The sequence below is a fragment of the Anser cygnoides genome, chromosome 1 (assembly GCF_040182565.1).
Source record: "Anser cygnoides isolate HZ-2024a breed goose chromosome 1, Taihu_goose_T2T_genome, whole genome shotgun sequence".
In the NCBI taxonomy this organism is placed as follows: Eukaryota; Metazoa; Chordata; class Aves; order Anseriformes; family Anatidae; genus Anser; species Anser cygnoides.
Genome location: NC_089873.1, coordinates 10,161,823 through 10,188,740, shown reverse-complemented (window position 1 = coordinate 10,188,740; position 26,918 = coordinate 10,161,823). Strand labels below are relative to the sequence as shown.

The 26,918-nt window shown below is 36.0% G+C and overlaps 1 protein-coding gene across 13 annotated transcripts in view; it reads right to left on the bottom strand.

Moving 5' to 3' along the window:
* PCLO (piccolo presynaptic cytomatrix protein) overlaps nucleotides 1-26,918 on the bottom strand; it is a 370,143-nt gene that overhangs the window by 153,257 nt on the left and 189,968 nt on the right. For all 13 annotated transcript variants that reach the window (XR_007162849.2, XR_007162848.2, XR_010826476.1 and 10 more), the window contains exon 7: nucleotides 3,446-5,657. Coding sequence is in view for 9 of the 13 variants with exons in the window: in XM_048062711.2 (XP_047918668.2) it covers nucleotides 3,446-5,657 (2,212 nt within the window). In the remaining 4 variants the exon portion in view is untranslated. The remainder of the gene's footprint in view (nucleotides 1-3,445; nucleotides 5,658-26,918) is intronic.

Below are 26,918 nucleotides of genomic sequence, written 5' to 3'. Positions count from 1 at the left end.
TCTGATGTTATGCAGTCTTTTCCTTCTTAACCATGCATAATTTGATCTATTACAAAATGGTTTGAAAATATTGTTCAGATTAGCATATAAGAAGTAAAGAAACATAAGTAAAGGTTAATACTTGTATGGCTAGTGATCAGTTACTGATTAATTGCTCTCAATAAAACACTACAACCTAATACACAGATCCTTTATGCTTTACACATTTGTGCCAGTTGGCTAATGCTTGCATGTACCAGTCTGGTTCATAACTCATCTTGTGAGAACTGAGGCTTATAGTAAGAACCTAACAAAGTTTCCTGATCCCATATACTAATGTTGACTATCACAACCAGTGTCATCAGCTGAACAGAAAAAAAGAAAGATTTTTTTTTCCTCCTGCCATCTCACCTGAAATAACTTTTGCTGGACTTCTTCCTTAAAAAGCCAGCACATACTCAGAATTTCCATGCTGCAGTTCAGAGCAGCCTACTCCCCCCCCCCCCCCCCCCAAACTATGATGAATGTGCATATTTTATAGGAAATTTCAAAAAGTATGTGTATATAAACATACACATCACACTCGTATGTACAGAATCACAGAATCATCTAAGTTGGAAGAGAGCTCCAAGATCACGCAATCCGACCTCTGACCTAACACTAAGAAGTCCTCTACTAAACCACACTACTGTTTTTGGCTTGATTTGGCTAAGATGAATCACTAATGGTCTTAGAGTCAGATTGCTCCACTTGTAAAAACTTTTGCTGGAGTCAATAAGGTTCCATGCTGTTAATTAAATAATTAAAAAAGGAGAGATTGGATGCCAGGTTGTGGATTCCAAGAATCCTGATCAGAAAAATCCCTGATCTAAATCACTCACAGATGAAATCACTCGGTATTCCATGGATGAACATTTACCAAGGGTCAGCTGTGCTGTAGTGATCATGAGAGTTAATATAGTTATAGATGCACAACAGATACTACTGTTATTGGCAGAGTGCAAACCTGAGCTTTCACAGTAATTTCATGTCATCAGCAGAGACTATCACTAAAGATATTGTTTTATATTTTCAACTGCTGTGTGCATGGTGAAAAATCAGTGTGCAGATTCAATTTTCTTGATGCTTTCATACCTGAATTTTAAGTTACTAAGCTCTATGATAGATTCAACAAATCAGTATTTAAAAGAAGAAAAAAATCCTTGAGGTGAGAAAAGGTACAATTTAGATATACTGAGCTGACCAGCAGGGACTATTTACATTCATAAAATTAAGCAATAAAAACAAAAGAAATTTGTGTTAAAAAGTTGAATACAAATGGCAAGAGTAGCTGTCCACTGTCAGGGCACTAGAGGGAGAAGTACAGTCCTGAGAAAAGAAGACCATAACTTTTTGAAAAACTGTAATCACTTTTCAGGGATATTTTGTATCTTATACCCAATTACATGGATTATTTTCAATTCAACGTGCTTGAAGTGCTTTTATTTACTAAAACTATACATAAAATGGTCCAGCCAGAAGTCCTCTCAGAAGGAAAAAAAAAAACACTTGAGAAAAATTAGAAAAAAATATATTGCAGAAAGGGGAAGCCTGAGCCTGGTATTCAGAGACCTGTCAGTCTAATAAGGAACATTTGAATTGAGATAGAATGCTTCTGAAAGAGTCAAACTAATCAGAAACTAAGTTAAAACCAAACCAGATCTAACCTAATATGTAAAATGCATGCCTTGTACAAATATATAACAGAGACGTAATGCACTGTAGTGCAGAAATACAATTCCCTATGACCTGCTTATATGAGGTGGAATAGTACCAGATCATCTTTTTGCAGTCCAGTTTGGTTATCCTTATTTTTCATGGGGAAAGTCCTGTGTCTTGCACAATGTTACCCTTCAATTACTCTATAATAGTCACAAGCTGAGTCGAGACAAGATAATAATTAAGTTGCAACTTGGGGGGGGGGGGTTGTTCTTTCAAGTGACTTCTGGTTTAATTATATGTCTGTGTGTGTGTGTTAAGAATTTAAGAATAGTGAGAATACTTAAATTTGTGATGAAAATCAAAAATGGTGACACTCTTGAACCTCCTCTAAAACACAGACTTCGTGAGGAGGTTAGTATCTAAGAAATATGAAAAGAAACAGAACAAAACACTGCAATATATTGTAGCATCAGGACAGCAAACAGATTTCATTTTCTAACCCTTATGAAAGATTCAGCTTTTATAAAAAGGCAATAACATACAAAGGAACGCTGAGGTTAATATAAACCTAAAAAATAAACTGTACTACTTCATAATCATGCAAATATGTCTTTTGAGACGATCATTGCCATTTACAGACAATATAGCGCATGCAAAGTCTCTTTTATTGTGCAGTAAATACACATAAGAAAAAGTTAAGGGAGTGCATACAATTTTAAACATTAATTTCATTTTCTTTCAAATTGTCTTTATGATTTTTAAACAATTTAGAATATATTAAGTCTGAACTAATTCAAACAAAAGTGATACATAATCTGCAATTATTCAGTACTTAACATCAGTTTTAACATTCTGCTGTACTTATTTAGAAGAAACATTTTTAATTGCACCATTTATTATACATCAGAAAGGTTCCTTTCATGAACCTAAGTGAGAAAAACTCTTGTGCTTATTTGGCAGACATATTGTATGTGGTGCATATAAAAACAGCTATGCTGCATACTCAATCAATAGAAATAAAATACTTTATGGAAGTTTATTGAAGGATGTGATTGTCTTGCATCATCCATATGACAAATTATCTTACATCATCACAAGTCTGAATGCACAGAACTCCACATAACAGGATGCTGTCAACAAACCATATGTAGAATGCTATTCTGCTACCACGTTAAGTTCTATATGGTTCAAACATACAATATGTACTTAATGAACATACTATTTCTATATATATGTAGATTTAAAGTGGTGCATCAGGAGATGGAACTATCAGTTCTTGAATTCTATAATGAAATTTCATGCAATTAAAATTACTAGATATTTTTAGAGGATTTGGAAGATTATTTCCAAATCCCAACAAAAACTATTGCAGGTAAGTTCAATGATCCACTGTCACTGGAAAGGGCTCCACATAAAGACTGATGGTAGGGTATGAACTGTACACAGAATATTCTACACACCGTCATTAGAAAAGTAGGTATCAACAAAAGAAAAAGAAAATGCACAAGCAAACCAAAAGGAATGCAAATCAACAATACAGTGAGCATGCTTGAGTAGCTTAACACCATCCAGAAACTGCAGTTAGGGTAAAATAAAAAAAAATCAAGTAAAACAAAACAAATCAAACCCCAGAAATGTAGATATACAGAAGATGCACCAAGGAAAAGTAAGAACAAGTCTTTGCGGTATAACAAAAATTAGACACATGCATAGAAATGAGGGTTTGCGTTGTGATAGTAAGATACCAGTCTGAGGCCTAATTTACCTTCACTGTCTGACATGGCATGCTGGAAGTCATCCATGATGAAGGCTATATCTCGATCATAGCCTCGAGTCCGTGACTCCTCCCTCATATGTTGCTGGACCTCAGGTAATGAATGGCTCGATCCAAACTGGTCCCTGGTATCTGCAGATATTGGTGGCAAGGGTCCAGCTGCTGCTCTTGCCATTCCCATTGGCTGGCCAACGGGACTTAGTGGGCTCTCTTCCTCTGAGTTCTGCGCTACTATTGGGATCCTTCCCCTGCTTTGGCTAATAGGTAGACTGGTGGGTTTAGTTCTTCCAGAAGGTGCTGCATGGCTAAACGAAACATCTAGGGGTTCAGCTTCTTGGGCTTTCAGTCTTAAAGAAGAACTGGAAGAATCCCTTTTCAATGACAAATCAAGCCCATAAACTGAGGAGGGTCTAGATGAGGGCCTAGATCTACTACCACTGCTATAAGACTTGTCTGCTTCATCTTGTAATGTGGATCTCATTGTTGGACCTAGTGCAGTCCCAAGGCCTGCTCCAATGGATGAAGTCAGTGGTGGCCCCATGTACTTCTGTTGGTCAGTGATGTTTTTTCTAAGGCCAAAAGTGATATCATCCTGAAGAAGCCTTGCCCTAGTAGTAATTCCCCCAAGTGATGAAGTGCTTGATGAAGTCATGTAGGTTGAATAGTCAGGCTCAAGGTCTCTGCTTTCTTGGATGGGTGAAAACTTCGTTAGTTTGGGGTCTATCAAAGCTTTCTTGTGTTTTGACTGCTTTTGGTAGAGGAGGGCTGCTGGAAGCTGCTTAGCAGCCTGTTTCTCAAGGGTAAGCCTACCTATGCTGTATTTCTCAGATTTGGGAAAATGCCTGTAGCTGCCCTCCGCATGGTAATACTGTGACAGGCCAGCCAAGTGATCAAGACTTTCTGCACCTCTACGGAACTCTTGCTTTATCTGATGTTTCAGAAGTTTGAGCTCATAAGGGTCCTCCATTGGGTCTTCATCAGCTTTAACATAGGAATGTAACCTAGAAGAAGTCTGCAGTGGTGCTAGGAAGTCTGATACTTCTTGTGCTCTCCTGGCCTCAGCTGTGCGAAGTAGTCTATCTGTTTTGGTAAGATCTTTCTCATGGAGGCTAAAACTGGAACCCAGTGTTCCTGTTCCCTTAGTAAGTTCTCCTATGTCATCAATCAGCACATAATTTCGGGGTGTATGGTGGTGGTCTATATCTGCATAGAATGAATCTGCAGATATGCTTGATATAGGGCTGCTTGCCATGCTGTTTCTCTCATCTAATCCTAACCTTAAGTCCAAGGTAGTGTATTTACTACCTAGTTGGGAAACTGCATAACTATTGTCAGTTGAAACTGGTGCTATCATGAGAGGCTGATTGCGAATCACATCATAGTTCGTTGTTATCTTAGGCTCCAAATATAATGGAGTTTGTCTCGGCTTTGGCTGTATCACCATCATCTGTGATGGGAGCTGGTATGACGGCTGTTGAGTTGGTGGAGGTTGAGCCTGCGGAGTAAAGGACATAGTAGCTCCTGTTTGGAAAGCTGTTTGGGTCTGATAGGGTGAAACCTGCTGGTGATACAAAGGCTGCTGTTGTTGGTAATGTGATTGCTGTGTGAACTGAGTTGGTGCTTGTGTAGGCAGGGCAGGAGATGAATATTGATATTGAGCATATGGACTTGTAGCAGGGGCAAACTGTGTTTCTGGCTGGGTTTGTGGTGGAATAAACTGATTAAATTCTGTTTGGGGTGCAGTACGTGGTCTTTCCAAGCCGTGTTGAGTTTCTATTCTTGTTGACCTGGTATTATTAACTTCACTGTCTGACATATAATCCCGTTCTTCTGCTACTCCTTGGAGATAGGCACGCTCTCTCTTTTCTCTTTCTTTTAATAAGGCCTCTTTCCTCCTATTAATGCCCATTTCCAAGTATCTCAGTTTGGCATCTATTTCTTTTTCCTCCTCATCTAGCTCTGCTTGCTTTTTCCTAAGCTTGGCTGATTCCCGTTCCACCAGATCCAATTCCCTGTCTATATCCTGAAGAATTTTGGCTCTGGCCATAGTGGTGGTCCTGCAAATCCTTCTGCGTGAAACGGATCCCACAGAAGTATATGGCGACTGAGTTCCTGCTGTTGCTTCCTCTGGAGGTGGGTTGGGCAGAGTCCTCTTCACCTTCTTCTGAGTGCCAGATGGAGTGATGCTTGAAGAACCTTTTGTCTGCAATAGAAGAAACAATACTGAATCACTGTTCTGGAGGCTTGATTGCCAATAGATCACAAGGAGTTTTAAATTTTTTCATTGTATGGATTTCTGTCTTAATCACATACTTTCTGTAACTGAGAGGGAAGCTTGTGGTATCTGTGAATAAGCAGCAGCAAACAGCATGAAAAAAATGTTAGTAGTCTGCTAAAGGTCAGGAAGATGAGAAATCTATTGCAAAATAAAGTAGATACTCACTAGGGCTTTGTTTAACCTAAGAATGAAAAATCTACTTTATATTCTTAAAAATGAATTAAGATGGTAATTTATTTGTTTTAATCTCCATGTACATTTACTTAAACACACACAGTGTGTGTATATGTTTGAGGGTAGTAATATATAGACCTATGCACCTTCCTTCTATATAACATTTAATGGAAAGAATATATATGTATAATTATAAATGCACATGTATACAAATTTATATATATGTGTATATATATATGTGTGTATAATCATACGATATAATAGAAGCCTCTTAGCCAGACAACAAGACATCGAGTGCATACTGGGCAGTTATAGCTTGTACTAGAATCCAGACACCAAAGCAGGATTTTCTTGTGCCACCACACTTGATACAAGAGGTAGTCCTCTCGGTCCGCCTTGCCATCTTTGTCTCACTACTGCTGCTACACTTTAAAACTTAAAGTTAAACAATATCAAAATACAGGAATCCACTCAGGCCAAATGTCCAGACTTCTCCACAGTTAATGGTATGAGGGCGATTCACTCTGCCCTAAGAGAAGCATCTACCTTAGGCTGCTGAACCATTTTTTTGGAGATGCCTACTGTCTTCAACTAGGAAAGCAGGCACCATAATGGGTTAGATGCAATCTACATTGCACTCAAAATTACTAGTGCTTTTGAATGATTTATTTTAGTTTTGAAGTAAATTTAGGCTCCTACTCAATGTAGATACACTAAGAAGTGGAACTTTAATAATTTTGAAATTGTACCATAACTCCCCAATAGCTTGTTATGGATTTTTACGTTAGTGAAGAATAAAGGATTGGTCTATACAGGTACCCAAGAATAACCACATCAATCAGTACAGAATGCAGATTTGTTGATAGAAAATTATGGAAACACTTTAGCACAGTTTAATAAGGGAATTAAAAAGGATATTAACTAACTCATCTCTTCTGCCTCCGCAGGCAAGCACAGCACTTTAGCAAGCATTAACTGTTATTAATTAAAAATGAAATTTCTTCTGAAATAAATGCTACTTCAGATAAGAAGTCAACAAGATTAATTTTAATTAGCAATAAAAAACACTGTTTACCTAGTTTATTCTAACATGTTGTCAAGAAATCGTAAAAGTTTTTAGAACAAGTTGACAAACATCTTTTGCTGCTCCCCTGCTGGCTAATCTTAGCAAATCACAATAATCAACATTTGTCATGGATCTTTAAAGAAATATCCACTACCTTTTCAAGTGCCATGTCAGCTCTTTTCATCTTCTTCATTTCAATTCCATCAACTTCTGCATTTTTCAGATTTCAATAAATGTAATTTAATTTTGTTTTCAACTTCTTGTGGCCACTTCCCAAACTCATGTTTTGCCAATAAATCAAAGAAACTAATTTTCTCTAGCTCAGTGTTTAGTTATAATCAAAGACAAATTAATCAACTACAGTAGGTCTAGCTGGCTATTAATTTATATTACAAATTCAGTCCAATACCACTGTTATTTCCCCCTCCCAAATTTATATAGCAATCACAGACGGTGAAGCAGTCACAGATGGTCACCAATATTGGGGAACAGCTATTAATAACACACTCATTAAAAGGTCTCTAATGCTTTACAGAATTATTATTTTCAGATGCTAGCTATGTTGCTGATGAATGATTCCCATGTCAGCTAATAATGTATTTTATTAAAAAAACATATCTCATTTTAATATCTGTCTACATATAAATATCTTTGTCAACATATCAGACTGATAGACACTATAGGAAGATATACCACTTGCTTTTGAAAAAGCATTTATAACTTCTAGTTCTCAGCTGATGAGGAGGCAGAAGACCAGTCTTAATTATTTTTAGTTGCTATTTACACTGGAAATAGAAAAAAATATATATGATTTTAGTACTATGATAAAATGTGAGTCTTTATTCTTGGATATTCTCATCATCAGTTACATTAGCATGCTACCTGTGAATACAGCATGCTACCTGTATTAGTAGTTAAGGGAAATTCAACTTTAGTATTTTGGCAGATAAATACAGAATAGTATTTAAATTTAGTTTTTTGTGTTTCCTTCGAATTTGTTAACAATCAATCAAGGAAAATAGACAAACTAGGGCTGATTTTCACCAAATTCTAATGTCTTTATAAAAACAAACAAACAAACAAACAAAACTGGAAGTAGAAAGGAGTAATTGTGCTGTCAGCTCTCTCCCTGTGTTACCTTTATAATATAAGCTCTTTTTAAGCTTATTGAAAGGAAACAGAGAAGAAACCTTCATGAAACTATTGCAGAGACAAATCAAAAAATCATCAAATACAGACGGGTATTTTTAGGGCTTACAGTTATGGTTAAAGGTTATGTTGGATGTCAGACAGGTGACCTTAAGTGAGTACTTTGACTGATGAAGTCATGGTGTTTTCTACCATATTTTGTCACATTTTCCATCTTTCTCATTCTAAGCTATTTGCTTCTAGTCATCTACTATCATCTTCACTAATTTTTTCTTGTTTTTTTTATGTGTTTAGCAAATGACAACTCTACCTGCTGGCTTTAAATATCAAGAACTAGAAATAATTTATTCTGCTTGTTTCACCATGACAACCTTATAAAAGTATTACTTTATTGCTGAACCTTATATATAGAAAGAATTTCAAGCTACTCCGGGACTTCACTTCAGGATGGATATAATGGTAATCATATCTCATTCTTAGGCAAAGCTGAACTTCCTAAAATAACTCCAAAGGTTGTGTTTGAGATAAATGTACAGATATGTTATCTCCAACGTTATAAATTAAAGAACTGAGGAAAAAACAACCTTTCCCCACTCCCACCAATGTGTAAGGTTAACAAGGTTTTGATAATAAAGATAGGAGATGGAAAGATGCATACCTATGTTTTAAAATGTGGTAAATAAAATTACAGGGAATGCATCATTTGTATCTAGGAAAGTTATCAAGCAACAGAGAAAGACAAATCATTCATCCATTCTGAAAAGAGGTGACTTTAGGTGGGGACTGATGTAGGATACCAAGGGTAACCAACAGGTACCAATGGGGTGGAAGGAGAAGCCTGTGCTGTAACTGTCTGAGCATAACCCTCACATCTGAGAATTTTCATGTATCAAAAAAATCCCCAATGGCAACCCTGTCAAAAATCCATAACACTCAGTAAAAAATGCAATGAAGCAGTTACACTCGTAAAAGGTTGGTATGGGTTATTCTTTGTTATGGTATGTGTTATTCATCTTCAGCAATATATCAGTAAGAATGGTTAGAATTTTTGGTAATTCATTGTTTTAAACACTCAGTTTACTTCAAAGGATCTGTTAAAATCAGTTATCATTCATTAAGGACCTTGTTATAATTTATTAGCATCTTTAAAATTGCTTGTAAATGAAACCTGATTCCAAAGGATGCATTAAGATAGGATACTATTGATACACTACTTCATTTTCAGTATGGAATCCTTTTTTTTTTTTTTTTTTTTTTTTTGTAGGATGCAGATGGTGATATTGGACAATGTTTTGTAGCAAATATTTTCTCCTTAAAGATTTTGTGGACCCTTCTGGACCTATAAATATTATATGGTAACCAATGGCTAGAGGGAACCAGCTTCACTGACCTTTGGTAATGGAGCAAGAATACTGAGAACCTTCTCTCCACTGCCTGACATAAGGTACATTTTATTGCACGAAGAGCCACATAGTGTGGGTACCCACCTCTGAAGCCAAGAGGCAGAAGGAAGCAGAGGAATTGTGCCATAAGGAAAATGTATTAAAAAGTGTAAATACACTTTTTATTACATAAAAGTCTCATGATCAGTATTGACAGTGGATATATAGGCTCTGAACAAATTCTAACCATCAGTTATAACCTACCAACCAGCCTGCACTATTTTGCCTCATGTGCCATTGCTGGCAATGGAGTTGGAGAGGTGTTTGATGAGCTGAATTTGGCCTTGTGCATGGGAGGGAAATACCCTGCTTCATGAGTAAAATGACAAAGCTTTTCTTTAATGTAACTCTTGTCTTTTTCTTTTCTGCAAGTATTTTGCTCTGGGGACTGAGCAGTGAAGCAGAAAACTAGTTTTTAAATCACTACACAGCAGCACAGAGATACCAGTCAGTCTGATTTTCTCTCCTTTTTTTTTTTTTTTCCCACTCCTCTTCACTCCTTTGGAGCCTCTGTAGAGATATATTTCTCTGCTGTTAAAACCAGTATAAAATTTTCAGAAATAGTCTATTCCAAAACAATAGACATTTCTCAGAGTTTTTTTCCTTTCATTTGTGTCAGAGTCAGTCTTCAAATAAGCACTTCTGTATTTTTCATCCTCTTGCTCCTTTCATTTTCTCTGTGAAATTGTTCGAAATTGCCATTTTCACTTCAAATGCAAGGGGAAAAGCACAGTGCACTTCCTAACAGCTGACGTGACATGAGATAACAACTTCTTTCCTAGTTAAACACATAAAAAGCCATATGCTTCTTTTGATCTTGGGGGAAAAAGGAGAAATTCAATGAAAATTTAATATACAAACTACAGACAGATGTGGCCTGTACACATTGATTTTCAAAGCCATCTAAACCTCTGTTTCATCTACTTTATGTGAGTATGCATATTAGTTATTCTCAGTCATTTACAGGGAAGATGACTGTTTTCCACAGATTAGTCTATTTGTGGTTCATTTGGAACAGGAATGAACATTTTTCTTATAAGGGCAATGGGGCAATTCCATCCTCAATTACACTGGCAAAAAATGAGGTATAGCAATTTAAATCAGCAGAGATACATCTTTGAAAAAAACAGTTTGTGAGAAGAATGAAATCCAATGTTTTGAAACTTTGACTCTAGATGTTGTAACTATACCAATACTCCATGTGTGTGCATTCAACTGATTTTAGACAGCAACATACACACTATTCACAAGGTTATGTTTTCATTGCCTCAGCTTGTATCTGCAAATGATAACTACAGTGTCTGCTTTTTCTGCTCACTGAAGACACAGCAGTCTCTTTACCCCTTGGAAGACGGACAATACTATACAGACATTCAATAGTCTATAGTATTTTTCTCCTATAGCTTAAGCCTTCTACAAAAGGGAAACATTTCTGGCTGAGTCAGTAAGAGCGTCTTCAAAACTCACATGAAAGCAATTTTTTATTTTTCATTTCCCTTTTTCTCTGCTATTCATCTTTTTAATTATATTACTCGTCTTTGCAAAGTAGTCTGGAATACAAGCTGATGTGAGAGATTTACTGTCTAATTACATGTAATTCCACATACGTTAAATATATCTCAGTTACTTTACAACAGGGAAAAAGTTCCTGTAAGATTGATCCAGAGAATGGACATCTGTCAAGCTAACAGAGTCAAATGCTCAGAGTTGAGCAATGCTTATGCATCCAAATTACTGTACCAAATGGGATAAATAATTTTTCCCCACTACTCTAAGAAAGGAAAAAAAGGGAAAAATAGGGGAAGATGAAGGGGAAGAGAGAAAGGAAGAGGAGAAAGAAGGAAGAGATCCTGTCCTCAAAACTGAAAAGACCATGGGAAGAATTTCTGCTCTGAATGACAAAGATTCCACACATTGCTATAAAATTCTTGAAAATATTGCAGGACATACATAGCTGCTATGTAGGAGATATTACTGGTGCCTAATAAATGCTTATCCTTATGTGGTTTGTACCAAGATATGTTGAATATCCTTAAGTATTTTATTTATATATATGTATGTATATATGTATCAGCATATTAAAACTACCAAGGGACTTAACCAAAAGAAACTACTCTTTGCCCACTGCTCCAATACTGTGTTTTTACTATCACCGTTAGTTAGTACTCTAAATGGTATAGTACAATAGACAATTCAGAACTGAAGCCTGAATTTGATAAAGAATTCCAAGTAAATACTTTCGACTGTGAATTAAAGTGTTTTCCCTTTTGTAAATTTGTGATTTTTCAGAAGACAGTCTGATAGGATCCAAAAAATGGAATCTGATGATTCATATCTGGATGATATCCTTCTCATTACTCATGTTCTTCACAAGAGGGTGGTTTCCTGAAGAGGAGCCTGGAATTTAAGAAGAGATTGGACTGCACTTAGTCAAAATACTCTACTTCTTGATGATCCTTGACTCAGGATATTCCTATGATTCTAATTCTATGATTACAAAATACATGACAAAAGAGGATAAGGTAAAAGGAACTCTCTGCGCTGCATAACAGCAAGTCAGAGAAGAAAAAGATTCACCATCTGGAGAAACATTAGTGGCAAAACTATAATTTTGCTATGAGGTAGGTGTTTAATAAGATCAAGAAGGCTGTAGACTTAGGGTGGTTATGTATTACATATACACACACACATAATAACATAGTATACTACACCATAACACAATTAATGTTTCTTAATCAATCATCACTTCTTTCTTTTCCCCTATTGTTTCAATGACAGGCATTTTATGTAAGGAGGACAGAACTGTAGATATTCAGAACTTCCCAGCCTAACCTGTGGAAAGTTACCAGGTCTGTGAAGCAAACGGATTATTTGATGCCTGTGCTTGACTAAGATACAAACGTTGTCTGCACATGATGTGCTGTGTCTCCGGCACACCCTGTTTTCAGATTAACTAATGACACAGAACTGTACCTCAGTAACACGTTCTGATACAGAGGCTATGTGATTCTGTCACTGGTAATTCAAGTCTGTTATATTAAAGGATATTGTACCAGAGGATTAATTGCTAATTTCAGGATTAGTTAGTTGATCATGAAGCTGTTTGTGGCAGTAGAAAAAGGCACCACTTATCCTCTTCAACTTGGAATGATGAAGTCCTTGCAATAAATCTTTTTGCATGCTATTCAACATTCTTAACATGAGCTCATTCACTCATAGTAATTAATAATACACTGTTTCTCATCATGTAACCGTCACATCATTATATGTCATTCCCTTCAGTCAGAATCATGAATTTTGTTTGAAGCTCAGATCTCATCTATGGAAAATTTTACTGGATTATGAAGAGTCTTTTCCCAGTCAATGAGAACATACTTTTAATTCTCTTCCTTTGCAGTCTGAGAATCCTGGCCAGAAAATACTGGTGAGAAAAATTCAGAACAGTTTATACTTATCAGTAGGATATGCATATGCTGAATTAACACCATCTGTTTTCAACTGATATGAGACTACGTAGCAAACTTTCAGCTGTGATTCAGAAAAAGCATCCCCTCTCCAAAAGAAATGAAGTATTAATCTTGTTTTATAGGAAAAAACAAACAAACAAAAAAAAGGTGTGAGGAAATCTTGGCTTTTTCTGCCTATTCTCTGCTACGGACTTCCTCCAAAGACTGGTGGCTGACAAGACTCCACATGCTGCTCCACAGCCTTGTTTATTTGCAAGAGCATGGATTCATCTGCCCAAATGCAGACATAATGTGCGGAGCTAATCTGAGCTACTGAATTGAAAGAAAGCACAATTTTTCTTTAGCTCACTCAAGAATTGCACCTATTTCTCTTACTTACTGTCGAAACAGCCTCACATAACATGGATGTCATCTGTGAGTGTCTCAAGACAGAAGAGGTCAGTCCCACTCCTAGCAGCTGCTGCAGTTTGAATTCCTGCTTTTGGCTTTTCATGCAGGAGCTGTTTTGCAGCAGAGTTTTAATCATTTTCACCACACAGGAATCTTACCACCTCTGTGATTCTTCAGAAATGACACCTCTCCTCAGCAGTCAGAGGTTCTGGGCTCAGTTCATTTTGATTGTTCAGGCAGTGTTTATTCTCTTCTGCACTCCTGATGGTTTGTTTCCCTGGTCTAAAATGAAAGGTGGCAGAGTGAGCAGAACCCTGATTAATCAGTTTCTCTAAAAGGTGGCTCACACTGGGGAACAATGGGCATGTAAATCCTGCTGTAAAGCACAGATTAGACAAACACACCAAGTGCCTGACTGCATAACGTAGGTCTTTCTATATGCATCACAGCTACTTCTCTTTGTGTTTCCAGCTCAGCCGTGACTTCATTCACACTGCTGTGTACCTGCAGAACAACTTGCATCAAATTTCCTTCCTCCTTTTTCCAAAAGTGCCTTAATGTTTACCAATGCAACACATTAGAAACCATAGAAAAACACACTTCCGACTCTGCTTTTGTACCATGTATAGCTGTATAAGGCTTTTCAGATTCTTAAGAATCAACAGTTCTTCATGGTGGTGGCAACAGCTGTCAAAATACCCAGAATTACGCGCTATTAATTAGACAACTATATAGTTGAAGAGCCAGCTCAGTACAACTGGTACAGAAATAAGCCTATGTTATATCAAAACGTAAAGATTCTTTAAAATAAGACAAAGACCTTACTCTGAAACACGTGTTCACATTGCCTAATTCTAAACAACTGATTAGACAGGGAGCCTAAGAAGACTAATGGTGATTATCTTTCTATACCTGTGTTAGATGGCATGACATGACCCTAAGTTCAACCAGAGCCTCATTGTGAAACTGCAGAGATCTCTCTACAGAGGACATGCAAAACAAGGAGAAAAAGGGCTTTTAAACTCAGAGCTAGATTTCATATGAATACTTACATGTAACAGTTTAAAACAGAATTAGGCAAGGCAGAATGGAAACAAAAGGTTTATGAAACTCGCCTTGCCTGTTGATGCCTTGCTTCCAGGCTTCATTCCATTCCAACAACTCAACAGCTTTCTGATCTGCAGCAAGTTCTGCATAATCCCCTCCGCCTCAGCTGGACAAGTTGATTTCTCCAACAGCTCAGGTTGTAAACCCATTCCTGTCACTTCTCTGCAGTTTCTCAGTATCTCCCTGAACTTCTGCCTGCAACATATTTTCCCCCCTGTCTCTCCAACCCTCTTGCTCTGAAACAGGAGAACTCCCCCTGAAATATGCTCTGTTGCTCCCAGGGTAGGAGCAATCTCTCTCTCTCTAGAAGCTTCCAGCCAACCCAATCCTCTTCCTTTTTAAAGGAATGTAAGTGAACCTGACAACAAACACACAGAATAGATCATCTGTCACAGATGGCTAAACTTATGAAGTGTGAAAACCACTCACAGTATGTCCAGATTTTCCATTACATTTTTTTTTCTACAAAGTGTACTAGCCAGACCACACAAAAAACATACCCCTATTCTTGTTTTCATATGAGAATGGCATTTCCAGTTTTATATAAATCCATTACCAAGTGATACAAGTTAAACAAAACCAAATTAACTCCTCCTCCACCCCACCCAAAACCTCCAAAAAGCCAGCCTTTCACAGGTAGCATTAATACTGGAACAAATTTATACAGAAACTTGCTAAATTACTACAAAACAGAACATCTTCTCATGGAAGAACAGTTTCCACTATGTTATCTGTTTACATTTATACTATGATTTTTTCCAAACTAAAACCAAAAAAAAAAAAAAAAAACCACAGATCTCTAACAGGTATGTAGCTTTTTTTTTTTTTTAAAGTTTACTTTTTTTCCCCCATATATTTCTTCCATATGTTGTCTGCAGTCTGTTGATACTAAACCAAATTCAACCCATGGAGGTGGGAAAGAGGTGTCAAATATTTCATAATAACATTATTATAATAATATTTAAAACCAGACTGGACATCAGCATCAAGTCTTCACTGAAGAAGTCACTCAGGTCACTCACCTCACTCTTGATCAGCACAACTGTGAATAAAACTGGGAGAAAGTCCTGATTTTAAGAATTAAAAAAATAATAATAATAACCTTTATGTATTTATTTATTTATTATGTATAAATGAGTGTAATTTTTACACTTGTTAAGTGTGGTTTATATGACTAACTCTGAAATTTAGATTCATTTTCAGAAGAGCACGTGTTTCTTTCCTGGATAAATTCAATCAGATGACAGCCTTGTAATCAATGTGATATTTAATCACACTGTGTAGGGTTAGGGAGGAAGAAAGCAGTAACCTTTAATGAATTTTCTTTCTACTGTTTTAATATCAGTTGTACTATTTTAGAATCATGACCTCTCTTTTTTCATTCATGCTTACTGTGACAAGCAGAATGAGAAGACAGAAATTTGACAAGTTTACTTTTAAACAGTAATGTAGTTGATTCTTGGATTGGAAATGGCCTTAAAGATCATCTAACTCCAATCCTCCTGCCATAGGCAGGGATGCCATCCACTAGATCAGGCTGGCCAAGGCCCCATCCAGCCTGGCCTTGAACACCTCCAGGGATGGGGCATCTACAATTTCTCTGGGCAACCTGTTCCAGTGCCTCACCACCCTTACAGTGAAGTCTTTCCTCCTAATGTCTAGTCTAAATCTATCCTCTTCTAGTTTAAGACTGTCCCCCCTTGTCCTATCATTGTCTAGCCGTGCAAAGAGTCCTTCTCCATTTTTTTTATAAGATCTCTTTAAGTATTGAAAGGCCACAATGATGTCTCCCCAAAGCCTTCTCTTTTCCAAACTGAACATGCCCTGCTCTCTCTGCCTTTCCTCATAGGAGAGGTGCTCCAGCCCTCTGATCATCTTTGTAGCCCTCCTCTGGACTTGCTTCAACAGGTCCACGTCTTTTTTGTGCTAGGGTCCCCAAGGCATTTCAATATCAAGGTAAACAAGACAAGAACAATTATTATTTAATATTTAGATGTTAAACAGAAAAAAATAAATGGATGAGCATGAAAATGTTTCTTCTAAACCTTCTTTGTAGAACATTACCACTGCATGTCACTATTAAGGATAAACTTTAGCTAGATTTATTAAATTCAGATTGGGATGTAGTCTATTACCCACAAGGCAAAAACCACCCAGGAAAGAGGCCTTGGATTTTGAAAAGGAGAAAGTCAACAGATGAAAAGATAAGAAATATAAATGTTAAGCAGCTGATTTCTGAAAGTCACCATTCAGTAACAGGTAATAATGTTTAATAGAATGCTTAATAGTATACTGTACTGTATACTGTAATTTCAGGATGCCTACCTGAAATACTAAATAGCTAGGTGTTACTCAGTGATTAATGTAGAAGAAAAACTAGTGTTGGTAACCAACTCACCTATATAAAAACTGTGAGTGTAGTTTTTGTTTCAGTTTTTCTCACTGTAAAATAAATCTGTTTTTGTGGAAGCCTTAAGACTATTAGCATTCAAGAGCACCTAGATCTAAATGACAAACTTCATAACATCATTTTTAATTTGCATTTTGAAAAGTATGAATAGTTTGGTATTTGGTATTCAAGGCAACCAAAGTGACACCACTTAACTGAAATATTTTGATCCTGCATCATAGTTAATGCTTTAAGGGGCTTAAGCTTATTTATTTATTTGCCTCTGAACTAAGAATGACAAAAGGTTATTGTTCAGTGTCAATCAAGCACTGATTTTAGAACCCTGTACATATCAGGATAGAGATCATCAAGTCATCACCCATGATACAGATTTCATTTCTGGATTATCGACTCAGGAACCTAACATAGTTTTTACCGTATTTTCAGATGACAGTATTTATGTTCATAGAACCTTGGTAAGCACATAAACAAAAATAAAGAATCTTTCTATAAGCTTTACAGAATATGTAATGCTTACAGAACCAGCTGTTTCAATATTTCAGCAGGAAACATTAAATCCTTTAATTCTCAGATATCTCTTATGGAATCTGAATGCACAGTAATCATTATAGTACCTCAATGTACATATAGCAGACAGGAGCCAGGCTGGCTGAATAGTGGTGATGATTATCTTGACTGATGAATTGTCAATGCTATTTACCTTACTACGCATTATCTAGGAGCTCTGTGTAATTCTTTATTGTGTTGTTTGAACATCAGTTTTCAGATAAACACTAAGTACTGTTAGGATGATTTTTTTTTCCTTCATCTGCCCTGAAAACAATAAATTTTATATCTGACCATAGCCAACATTTTTAAACTGCATTGCTTTTCCACCACAATATCGATCCCTTCTTATAGCATTTTACAAATTACATATTCATGAAATATAACATCTACAATGCTGTAATACAGTAATGATTTCAGAGATGTAAGACATCAAAGAATTAGAAAATGGAATATGTATCCAATATATTTTAGCATAAAGTAGCATAAGAATAATGTTTTTAAATTGTAGAACAATTGAAACTCAGGACCAAGTCATGAGAAATACACTGGCACCAGGGTTTCCTATAAAAGCAAACCTTGAGCTCTGTGTAAGAATTAAAAAGATTTTGAAGAGGACAGAAACGGTAATGCCATTACTTTCTTACATGTTCATATATCTGGGCCAGAGCATAAGATAAGCCTGTTTCTTTCAAGAGAAATTTCCTCAACACCTATGCTCATGGAGCAAAACCACAGCACAATCTTTCTATGCAGCAGTTCTCAAAGAACATTGGAAAAATGCTACACCATTTCATATACATGGGTCTTATACATGAGGAATGCAATCTGTCTTGTAAAAATATTGTGTTTATATTGAAAACTTATGAGTTTTCTTTGTGGAAATTCTCTTCCTTACCCCAGTGATCCAGGTGATTTGTAACCCACCTAGCTATTTGAAAGACAGCTTGCTTTACACTTTGAAGACATACAGTATGAGAAATCTGCTGTAAAGAGCTTTAAAAACAGAAGGCAAACAAAGTGTATGTCTATAGAAGCAGAATACCACACACTCTCTTAACCTGGATCACAAGTCATGTACCACACTTCTGGTGTGCAAGCCAGAGTTGTAAATATATTTCTGCTAGGAAGTTCTGCTGATCGTAATTTTGATGAAACAATTACACGGCTTCAGGATAGAGCTAGTTCTACCTCAGCCTTAATGTTTGCCTATCACACGCAAGTGCTGTCACTTAAAGTTTACTTATGGCTGTTGGATCCTTCCAACCTGTGCCTGTGATAGTGTCTGTGATTTTTAGCTGATACATTATAATGAATAATAACTTTAAAAACAACAAGAAAGATACTTTATCAACAGTGACAACAGCAAATTCAGTTACTCAAATTAAAGAAATGAAAAACCCATGACAGGAAGATGCAAAAGAAAATCTATATGCATAATACATTATTCTGGTAGGGTTTATGCATGCGAAAACATGGTCCTTTCATCTGCTTCCAAGGTTAAATATGCAACACTTTTCAACATAGTGTTGGTCACAGAGCTTAAAGCTCTCTCAGGGACATTTTCATTGCCCCTGTTACTACAAGACTTAAAATAAGAGAACATGGACAATATAATAACTGTGGCTTCCGAATGTCATAAAATATTCAGAGATCAGTTCTGACTACTTCTTATATTGCTTGCTTTCTTTAGTTGCTTTACTGCTCTTCTTCCTGTCATCAATACCTTTCATGTGTCCAGCTGTAAACACCTGTTCCCTACTTTGATTGTTCATTTTTAATTCAGATTATGTGGGCTTTTCACACCGCTTGGAGAAATGAGGAAGGAACAGAATGAACAATGATGAAACAACTCATCAAGAACAAGGCCAGGCATCTCCTTCTTCAGGTCTAACAATAAGGAAAGAAAGGTTCATAAAGAAATGCACCTTTGTGGCGTGGGAGTCCAAGAGGTCCTCAAACAACATGGGCTGAGAGAATATAAATGAAAACCTCTTTGAGTACTGTCAGTATGTGGGATAAAAAGTAGTATCCCTATAATGGCTAGGAGCAATAAAAATGAAGAGAGGAAATGGAGACTGAGGTCAGGTTCTAACTGGGACCTTATTATTAAACCTAAAGACAGAAACTAGTGTATCATCTTGACAAAAACAGGAGCTACAATGATAAATACAATAACTTTATATAATAACTTATAATAACTTATGTCTTTATAGCAGTGTTCATACAATAACTAAAACTTTATACCTGATTAGATCATTGCAAGTGGAAGCAATAATAAATAGTAAACAGTAGTACTGACTGGAAAATAACAATAAAATGGTCTATTAGATCCTACCTCCAGGCTGTGTGTAAATGTTTTCTTATTTAAAAAAAATAAAAAATAAATAAAAAAGATGAGAAGACATATACACTCATTCTAATGTTCAGAGAAATGCTAAAAAAAAAGAAAGGTAAAAATGTTTATAAGAGCAACAAAACCAAAACAATATCCTCATTTAGGAGAAATATTTTTAGATTTCAAAGTATACTGAGTATTCTTATAGGAGAATATACAAGAAAATAGTCTGTTAATAATGATTTATGTTTTGTCTTGGATCAAGACTTTCAGGGAATGTAACGTTGTCAGACTAGTGGTTAGGCCTATCCCTATGGAAAATATTATGGAGAGAGTGGGAAAGGGATTTATTCAGCAAGACAATATTTCACAGAATCATAGAATCATAGAATCATAGAATCATAGAATCATAGAATCATAGAATCATAGTATGGTTTGCATTGGAAGGGACCTTAAAGATCTTCTAATTCCACCCCCCCTGCCATGGGCAGGGACATCTCCCACTAGATCAGGTTGCTCAAAGCCCCATCCAACCTGGCCTTGAACACTTCTAGGGTTGGGGCATCCCCAGCTTATCTGGGCAACCTCGCCACCATCAAAGTAAAGCATGTCTTCCTAATATCTAATATAAATCTACCCTTTCTGAGTTTAAAGCCATTACCCCTTGTCCTATAACTACAGTCCCTGACAAAAAGTTCCTCTCCAGATTTTCTGTAGCCCCCTTCAGGTACAGGAAGGTTGCCATCAGGTCTGCCTGGAGCCTTTTCTTCTCCAGGCTGAGAACCCCCAACTCCTTCAACCTGTCTTCATAGGAGAGGTGCTCCAGCAAGTAACTAGAAGAATTATTTTTATTAATAATACATATTATTTGAAATTGCAGCATCAATTATAAGAAAATTGAATAATTAAGGAAAAGAGATTATGGATATTAGAAAAAATATCTTTTAGTAAGATCTGTTATGTTGTGAAATAGTCTCCCTGTGAAGAAACTACTTTTAACTCAAAATAGGAGAAAAAAATAGTAAATACAGTTAAAAATAATATGACTTGCAATAATAATTAAAATAATGACTTGCAATTTTGTACTGTTTAAAGATCAATTAATAAAGCATAGTTTCCCAATAGAGTATTTTTTCTTCTTAGGATTCTTAATATTTCTTATGGATACTTCATATTTATTAAGTCCTTTTTTTTTTTCTTTATTAGATAATTACCATGTTTCTGTCATATGCCACTTTGTTTTTTAACTATCAGAACTTCATTGTATTAAAATCTTTCCTCTTAATTTCACAACTTTTAACTTTCATAGAATCATAGAACAGCTTGGGTTGGAAGGGACCTTAAAGATCATCTAGTTCCAACTTCCCTGCCATGGTCAGGGATGCCACTCACTAGACAAGGTTGCACAACGCCTCGTCTGACCTGGGCTTGAGCACCTACAAGGATATGGACATCCACAACTTCTCTGGGCAACCTGTTTGAGTGCCTCACCATCCTCTGAGTGAAGAATTTCCTCCTAAATCTAAAAAGACACTTTCTAACATATCAATTTAATCTCCAGAATACATTTATACATTTATAACTGATTTTGTCTCTACAACGACATCAGATATGTACTTGTTAGTTTCTCAGAATTCTACATCACACACACATTAGATGTCAATAAACAAATGCTAGCTTTTATTAGGAAAGGATGGTGTCTCAAAATTTCAGTTTATCAAAAAAAAAAAAAAAAAGGAAAAAAGAAAGACAATATTTTAGTGGAGAAAAAAAAATCAATCTGTTTCCCAAATTACTCCAGTCTACTGGGTTTGACAGGTTAATGGGGGGCATAGGATAGTGTTTCCTGAACTGTATACTTCTTTATAAAGCAGCATAGAAATGCTTGAGGGAAAATAATTTACTTCTGATGTGAACCAGTACAACAGCTTGATGAGTGTTATATGACAAGAGTCTAAGGGAACTGCTGTCTTCAACTTTCAAGTATGGGATTACTGAGCACAGAACCACATCCTTCTAAGAGATGCACAGTGGAGGGCAAATATCACAAGTCACTTAAGGTAAATTAAGAATTCTTCACCGTGGGAGCAATGAAGTCCCAGAACAGGATGCTATGAGAGGCTGTGAAATCTCCATCCTCAGAGATTTTCAAACTTCAATTGGACAAGCTCTCTAGCTACCTGACCTAACTTTGAAATTAGCCCAGCTTTTAGGTGTAGATCTCCGCAGATTCCTCCCAGTCTAATTGATTTAGTGATCCTTTTCTCAGTCACTGTGATGGCTGAGGAGCTTGGCTAGTTAATGTTTTCAAAACATAATATGGACACCAACATTCTGATGGATTTATTGCCAAGATGCTGTGGAAGGTATAAAACAGTAGGAACTGCAGTATTTATTTTTATTAAATAAAAGCTTGAATGTAGGCAAGAGCATTCTATAACTGAATGTAGCTGAGATGAAAAATACTGTTAGTCATGTCTGCAAAATACCCTTCAAAAAACCACTCTGCTTTTATTTATATATATGCATATGTATAAAGGAGAGGTATTACTATACATATATATACATATATATGAAGTAAAAAATGTTACTTTTGTAACTTTGTCACAACTTTTTGTTTTGATCAGTGAGCTCTTGGAACAAATGATGAAGAAATGGCAAAAAGAGGTAACTGCCTGGGTTACAGTTCTCTCAGACAGACAATGTTCAAACAGGCTGTAAGAACATAAGGACTCAGAGCAGCCTACACTACTGCTGTCAAAAAAATGACTTTTACTGCCTAAAGAAATATCTGGAAACATTACTATAAAACTCTCTATTCTACTATATCACTGATGAAATGAGCAAAGGACAAATGCTGTGATTCCTCTCCACTATTTCTATAAGGCCATGATATTTCTGCTACGGATTCTAGCTTTGGTATCATAAAAGGAACATCAGTATGATGTAAGTGATTAACAGAGTCAAATTTGTGAAAAAGACAGTCATTAGTTCCAACTTTAACTCAGACAAGAAGTATCATTTTATTTCTGTTACCCACGTACATTATATATATGTATATGTGTATACATATACATGTGTATATATATATATAGCAAAAACACTATGCAAGAGGATATAGAAAATGTGCTCCACAAGCTTATGGAGCAAATACTATTTATAAGCTACTTTATTATTTCCTGAGGCTTACATCATTATGTTTAATGAATGCTATACAAGACTTGAAAATAAACAACAGGGCTCAAATTCATCTGCTCTATACGAGGCTTAAACTTTAGATGGGTAAATTTTGTTATAATTCCCCCTGTCCATCACCTTTCCTGACTGTCTTTGGTAATTGCTGAGTACCTAAATCAAGCAGTTGTCTCGATTTAGAGAAATCAGAAAAATTAAATTTCTTATTGCACAAAGATTGAGGAAGTCCCCAGCATTTAATCCTTCTTCAGGTCTTCCTCCATAGTAGTTATTTATTTTCAAACCCTGCTTTTACTTTTAGTTAACGGCTAGCCCATTTTATGATCCTACACCAGGGAAAAGGCTTGCCAGGCAGTGTAAGAGCACCAGCACACTCAATGTTTGAGTCAGATTCAACATTAGTGAATGAATAGCTTGCCAAGTGAGTAAGGTGATATAATAAAAGCTGTACTTCACTAGGAACCACTTAGACTGGATGAGAGAACGTGTCAAAGAGGGACCGTCTGGGAAATAGAAGTAGGGTTTAGCAAGGAGATTAGGTAGAAGATATGGACAGATGGGGAATATGAACAGAAATTGAACCAAGACCCGAATTCAGTCTGTACAGAATGCAAGAAGTTCTGAAGGAAGAGAGCCAAGAGACAGGCTTCCTCTTTAGTCTCATACAGAAGGAGAGAACGAATACGGAGAAAGAAATTTCAGGCTCTGCATCATTTCACAGACATGTCTAAGCCATATCCTGCGACAATGTTTCAGACTTATTCCTCTATTTGGAGTTTCTAAATGGCTGAATTAGGCATCACGGCACTGAGCATACTAGCTACTGTTAATTCCTGTCTTGGAGCCTCATTCTAAATGCAGGCACTGTAAGTACTTACCATGACTTTACAGATCCCACTGTCTGAGCTGAACATTTTCAGCAGGTAAAATCACTTTTCATGAGACCATGGAATTCAGCTGACCGAAGGCAGTTTCAGTGATTTAGAAGATTCTCTTTGTAGCTGAACTGTAATAGAACAGTTCTACTATAGTAGAACTGTTGTTCCCTTGGAATATTTCTGTCTGCAGACTATAACAATCTGTTATAGTGACCAGGTCAGGTGTGACTTTACACCATCAATATCTAACATGAAACATGATCTTTCATATCCTTCCTATGGGAAGATGCTAGACCTCTCTAGGCTTCTGAAGAGAAATGTAAAGAGGAAAGTAAAATGGGGATAAATGACACTTCAGCTAAAAGGAACAAGACAGGTATCATTTAAGTTATCTAATTACAAACCTATTTTCTTCATCCCAGCTTCCTATCTTATCAATAAAAGAACTGTATCACTGAAGTCACTGAGCCCCACTAGGCCTTAGTGGTTAGTTTATTCAAGCACTCTGTGACAAATACTGTATCAATACAAATTGACAGTAATAATGTAGATATCAATGTGTAGTAAGAGTCATGAATACTAACAAAAGGTGTATTTAATCTTAGAATTCAATTTTTAAAGCTAATTCTATTACTCACTGCTCAAAATATTCTTTGCTTGAAAGGGAAATAAGTCATGTAGGTTATCCTTCTATGATACCCCCAATATTCAGGTAACTGTCTCACTCTATATCTTGATTCTAAAGTATATGTTACTGCAGTTAGGGCTTTCTTTTTATCTACTATATATCCAATATGACAAATTGATATAATCCTTTTCCTGCCCTCACTGGACACAAAGAGTGGTTAGGAGCTGTCCCATTTACAGTTATGTTTAACACAATGAAAGACTATTATCTTGTACAGCTTTGGTCTTCTTCTTTCTAGACCAACACAGCCAGATCCTTCAGACTTTTATCCATGGTCTTGTTTTCTAAATCTTGTATCCTTTCTCTTTCGCTCAATTCTGACCTTTTTTTCCCACTCTTTCTAACTCTTAAATGGTGCTGACCTAAACAGCATGTAGTATCATAGCTGAAGTCTCACTAACCACTGACTAAAATCTGAAAAAGGTACAAAAATTACTACACATCTTATATATTGGAAAGTTGACAACACTTCCCAAGGACACTGCCGCTTTTTGTGCAAGCACTTCATAGTTTTAAGTCATGTCTGAAGTCTTACTACTACACCTGAACATTTTCAGTACTAGAATTGCCTAAATAGGCACATTTCTGAATATTCGATTCTTTTATATTTTATTTTTTACCTGTAGTGTCTGTACCATTGCTGCATTTGATTTTGAATCATTGCTCTGAATTGCAATTCTGCTTTCTGAAGTGATTGGGATTCCTGTACTGAATTGATCTGCAGATGGTATACGAGTACTTTTCCCATACTCTAAATTACAATTAAATTATTAAAGAGTCAAGTCTATGACAAACATTTTTTGCCTCACTTAAAACTACCTACCAGCTTGACAGTGACCAATTTGACCTGAGATATCTACTTTCAGTTGGCAGATAGAAAGTTCAGTTCCATTAAAAAATAGTAATTGCTAAAATATTAGCTTATGAATATATAATGTTATGCTGGAGTAAGAAATTAAAGAAGTGAGATAGAATGAACTATTTGAGTCAGAATCTCATAACACTTTGATTTTTGAGCATCAATATGTAAAACCTTATGCCTACATCTAAAATCTTAGTTTAATTCATAATTGTATATACAGTTATCTTAACAAATTCCCTTCAATAGGAAATCACTGATTCAAAAAATCAATGTCAAAATAAAAGCATAAAGAGCTTTCAAGTTTAGGTCTGAAATAGGCAAGCCTTATTAATTTCAAAAAATACCTATGAGATGTTCTTAGGCCACATGGCTATGTGAAGCACTATGGCAACCCAAAATCTGACCTAGCCAGTATTTCTAGAGACGAAATGTAAAACTTCAGAGCTCTGTTTGATGATTTATGAAGTTAATAATGCAGCAATGAGTATTAACAACACACATGTATCCAAGACATTATGGACTAGCCTCATTTCATTCTTCCACATTTTTACTTTTTGGGGTGATCATAGGGGCATACATGCAAAGCATATATTGCTTTGCATATACATATACTATATATATATATATTTAGGGGACAATGCAGAGGTTTGAGATTTTCAGTAGCTCATATGCTACAGATAAATTAATCACAGACAAGCATGTCCCTGGAGAAAATATCCACAGCTATCAGAATTTAATCACATGTACCCCTTTAAATTCTAATGAGTTGATTACACAGAATAATGTTCTCAGTACTGGTAAAACATGCATGGTTTCTTAAACAAAACAAAACAAAAACCAAAGACAATTTTAAATTCATCGATTTGTGTTAAAGGAATTTCCTAAAAGTTTTAAGGTAGCAAACATCTTTTTAGTGCTCTAAATGTTTTTTTTTGTTTGTTTTGTTTTTAGCTATCTTCAAATAGGACATATAAGAAACATTTTTTTTTTCGAAGTAACATTTAATCACATTTGGCTAATCAAGACAATATTTTTTAAAAATATCTTAATGATGCAACAGTAATAAGTGTTGGAATTAAATAAGGCATTAGGCTAATACTTTGACAAGAACAAACTCCTTGGTTTTCTCCAGTTATTGCACATTAGTATATTTTGCAGGGAGGATTTTGTGCATGCCAGCTAGATTTCTTATGGAGAAAACTAAATAGGAAGCTCTGTTCTAAGTGTATCTCAAATGTGCTCAAATCCCAGTAGGGGAGACCAGTCCAAACCAATGACTGTTTGGACAACATCAAACCGCAATACAAAACAATTCCAGTGTTAGACTCCCCAGCTGCATAAGGTATACTTGTAGGGGCTTTATCATCAGCTGATGGGATCTGTTGTTCTGCATTTAGTATACCAAATGATTTGCTAATATAGCACACTCAGTGCTTCCTTTGTAGGTAGCTTTTGTAGATGCTGGTCTTTTGCT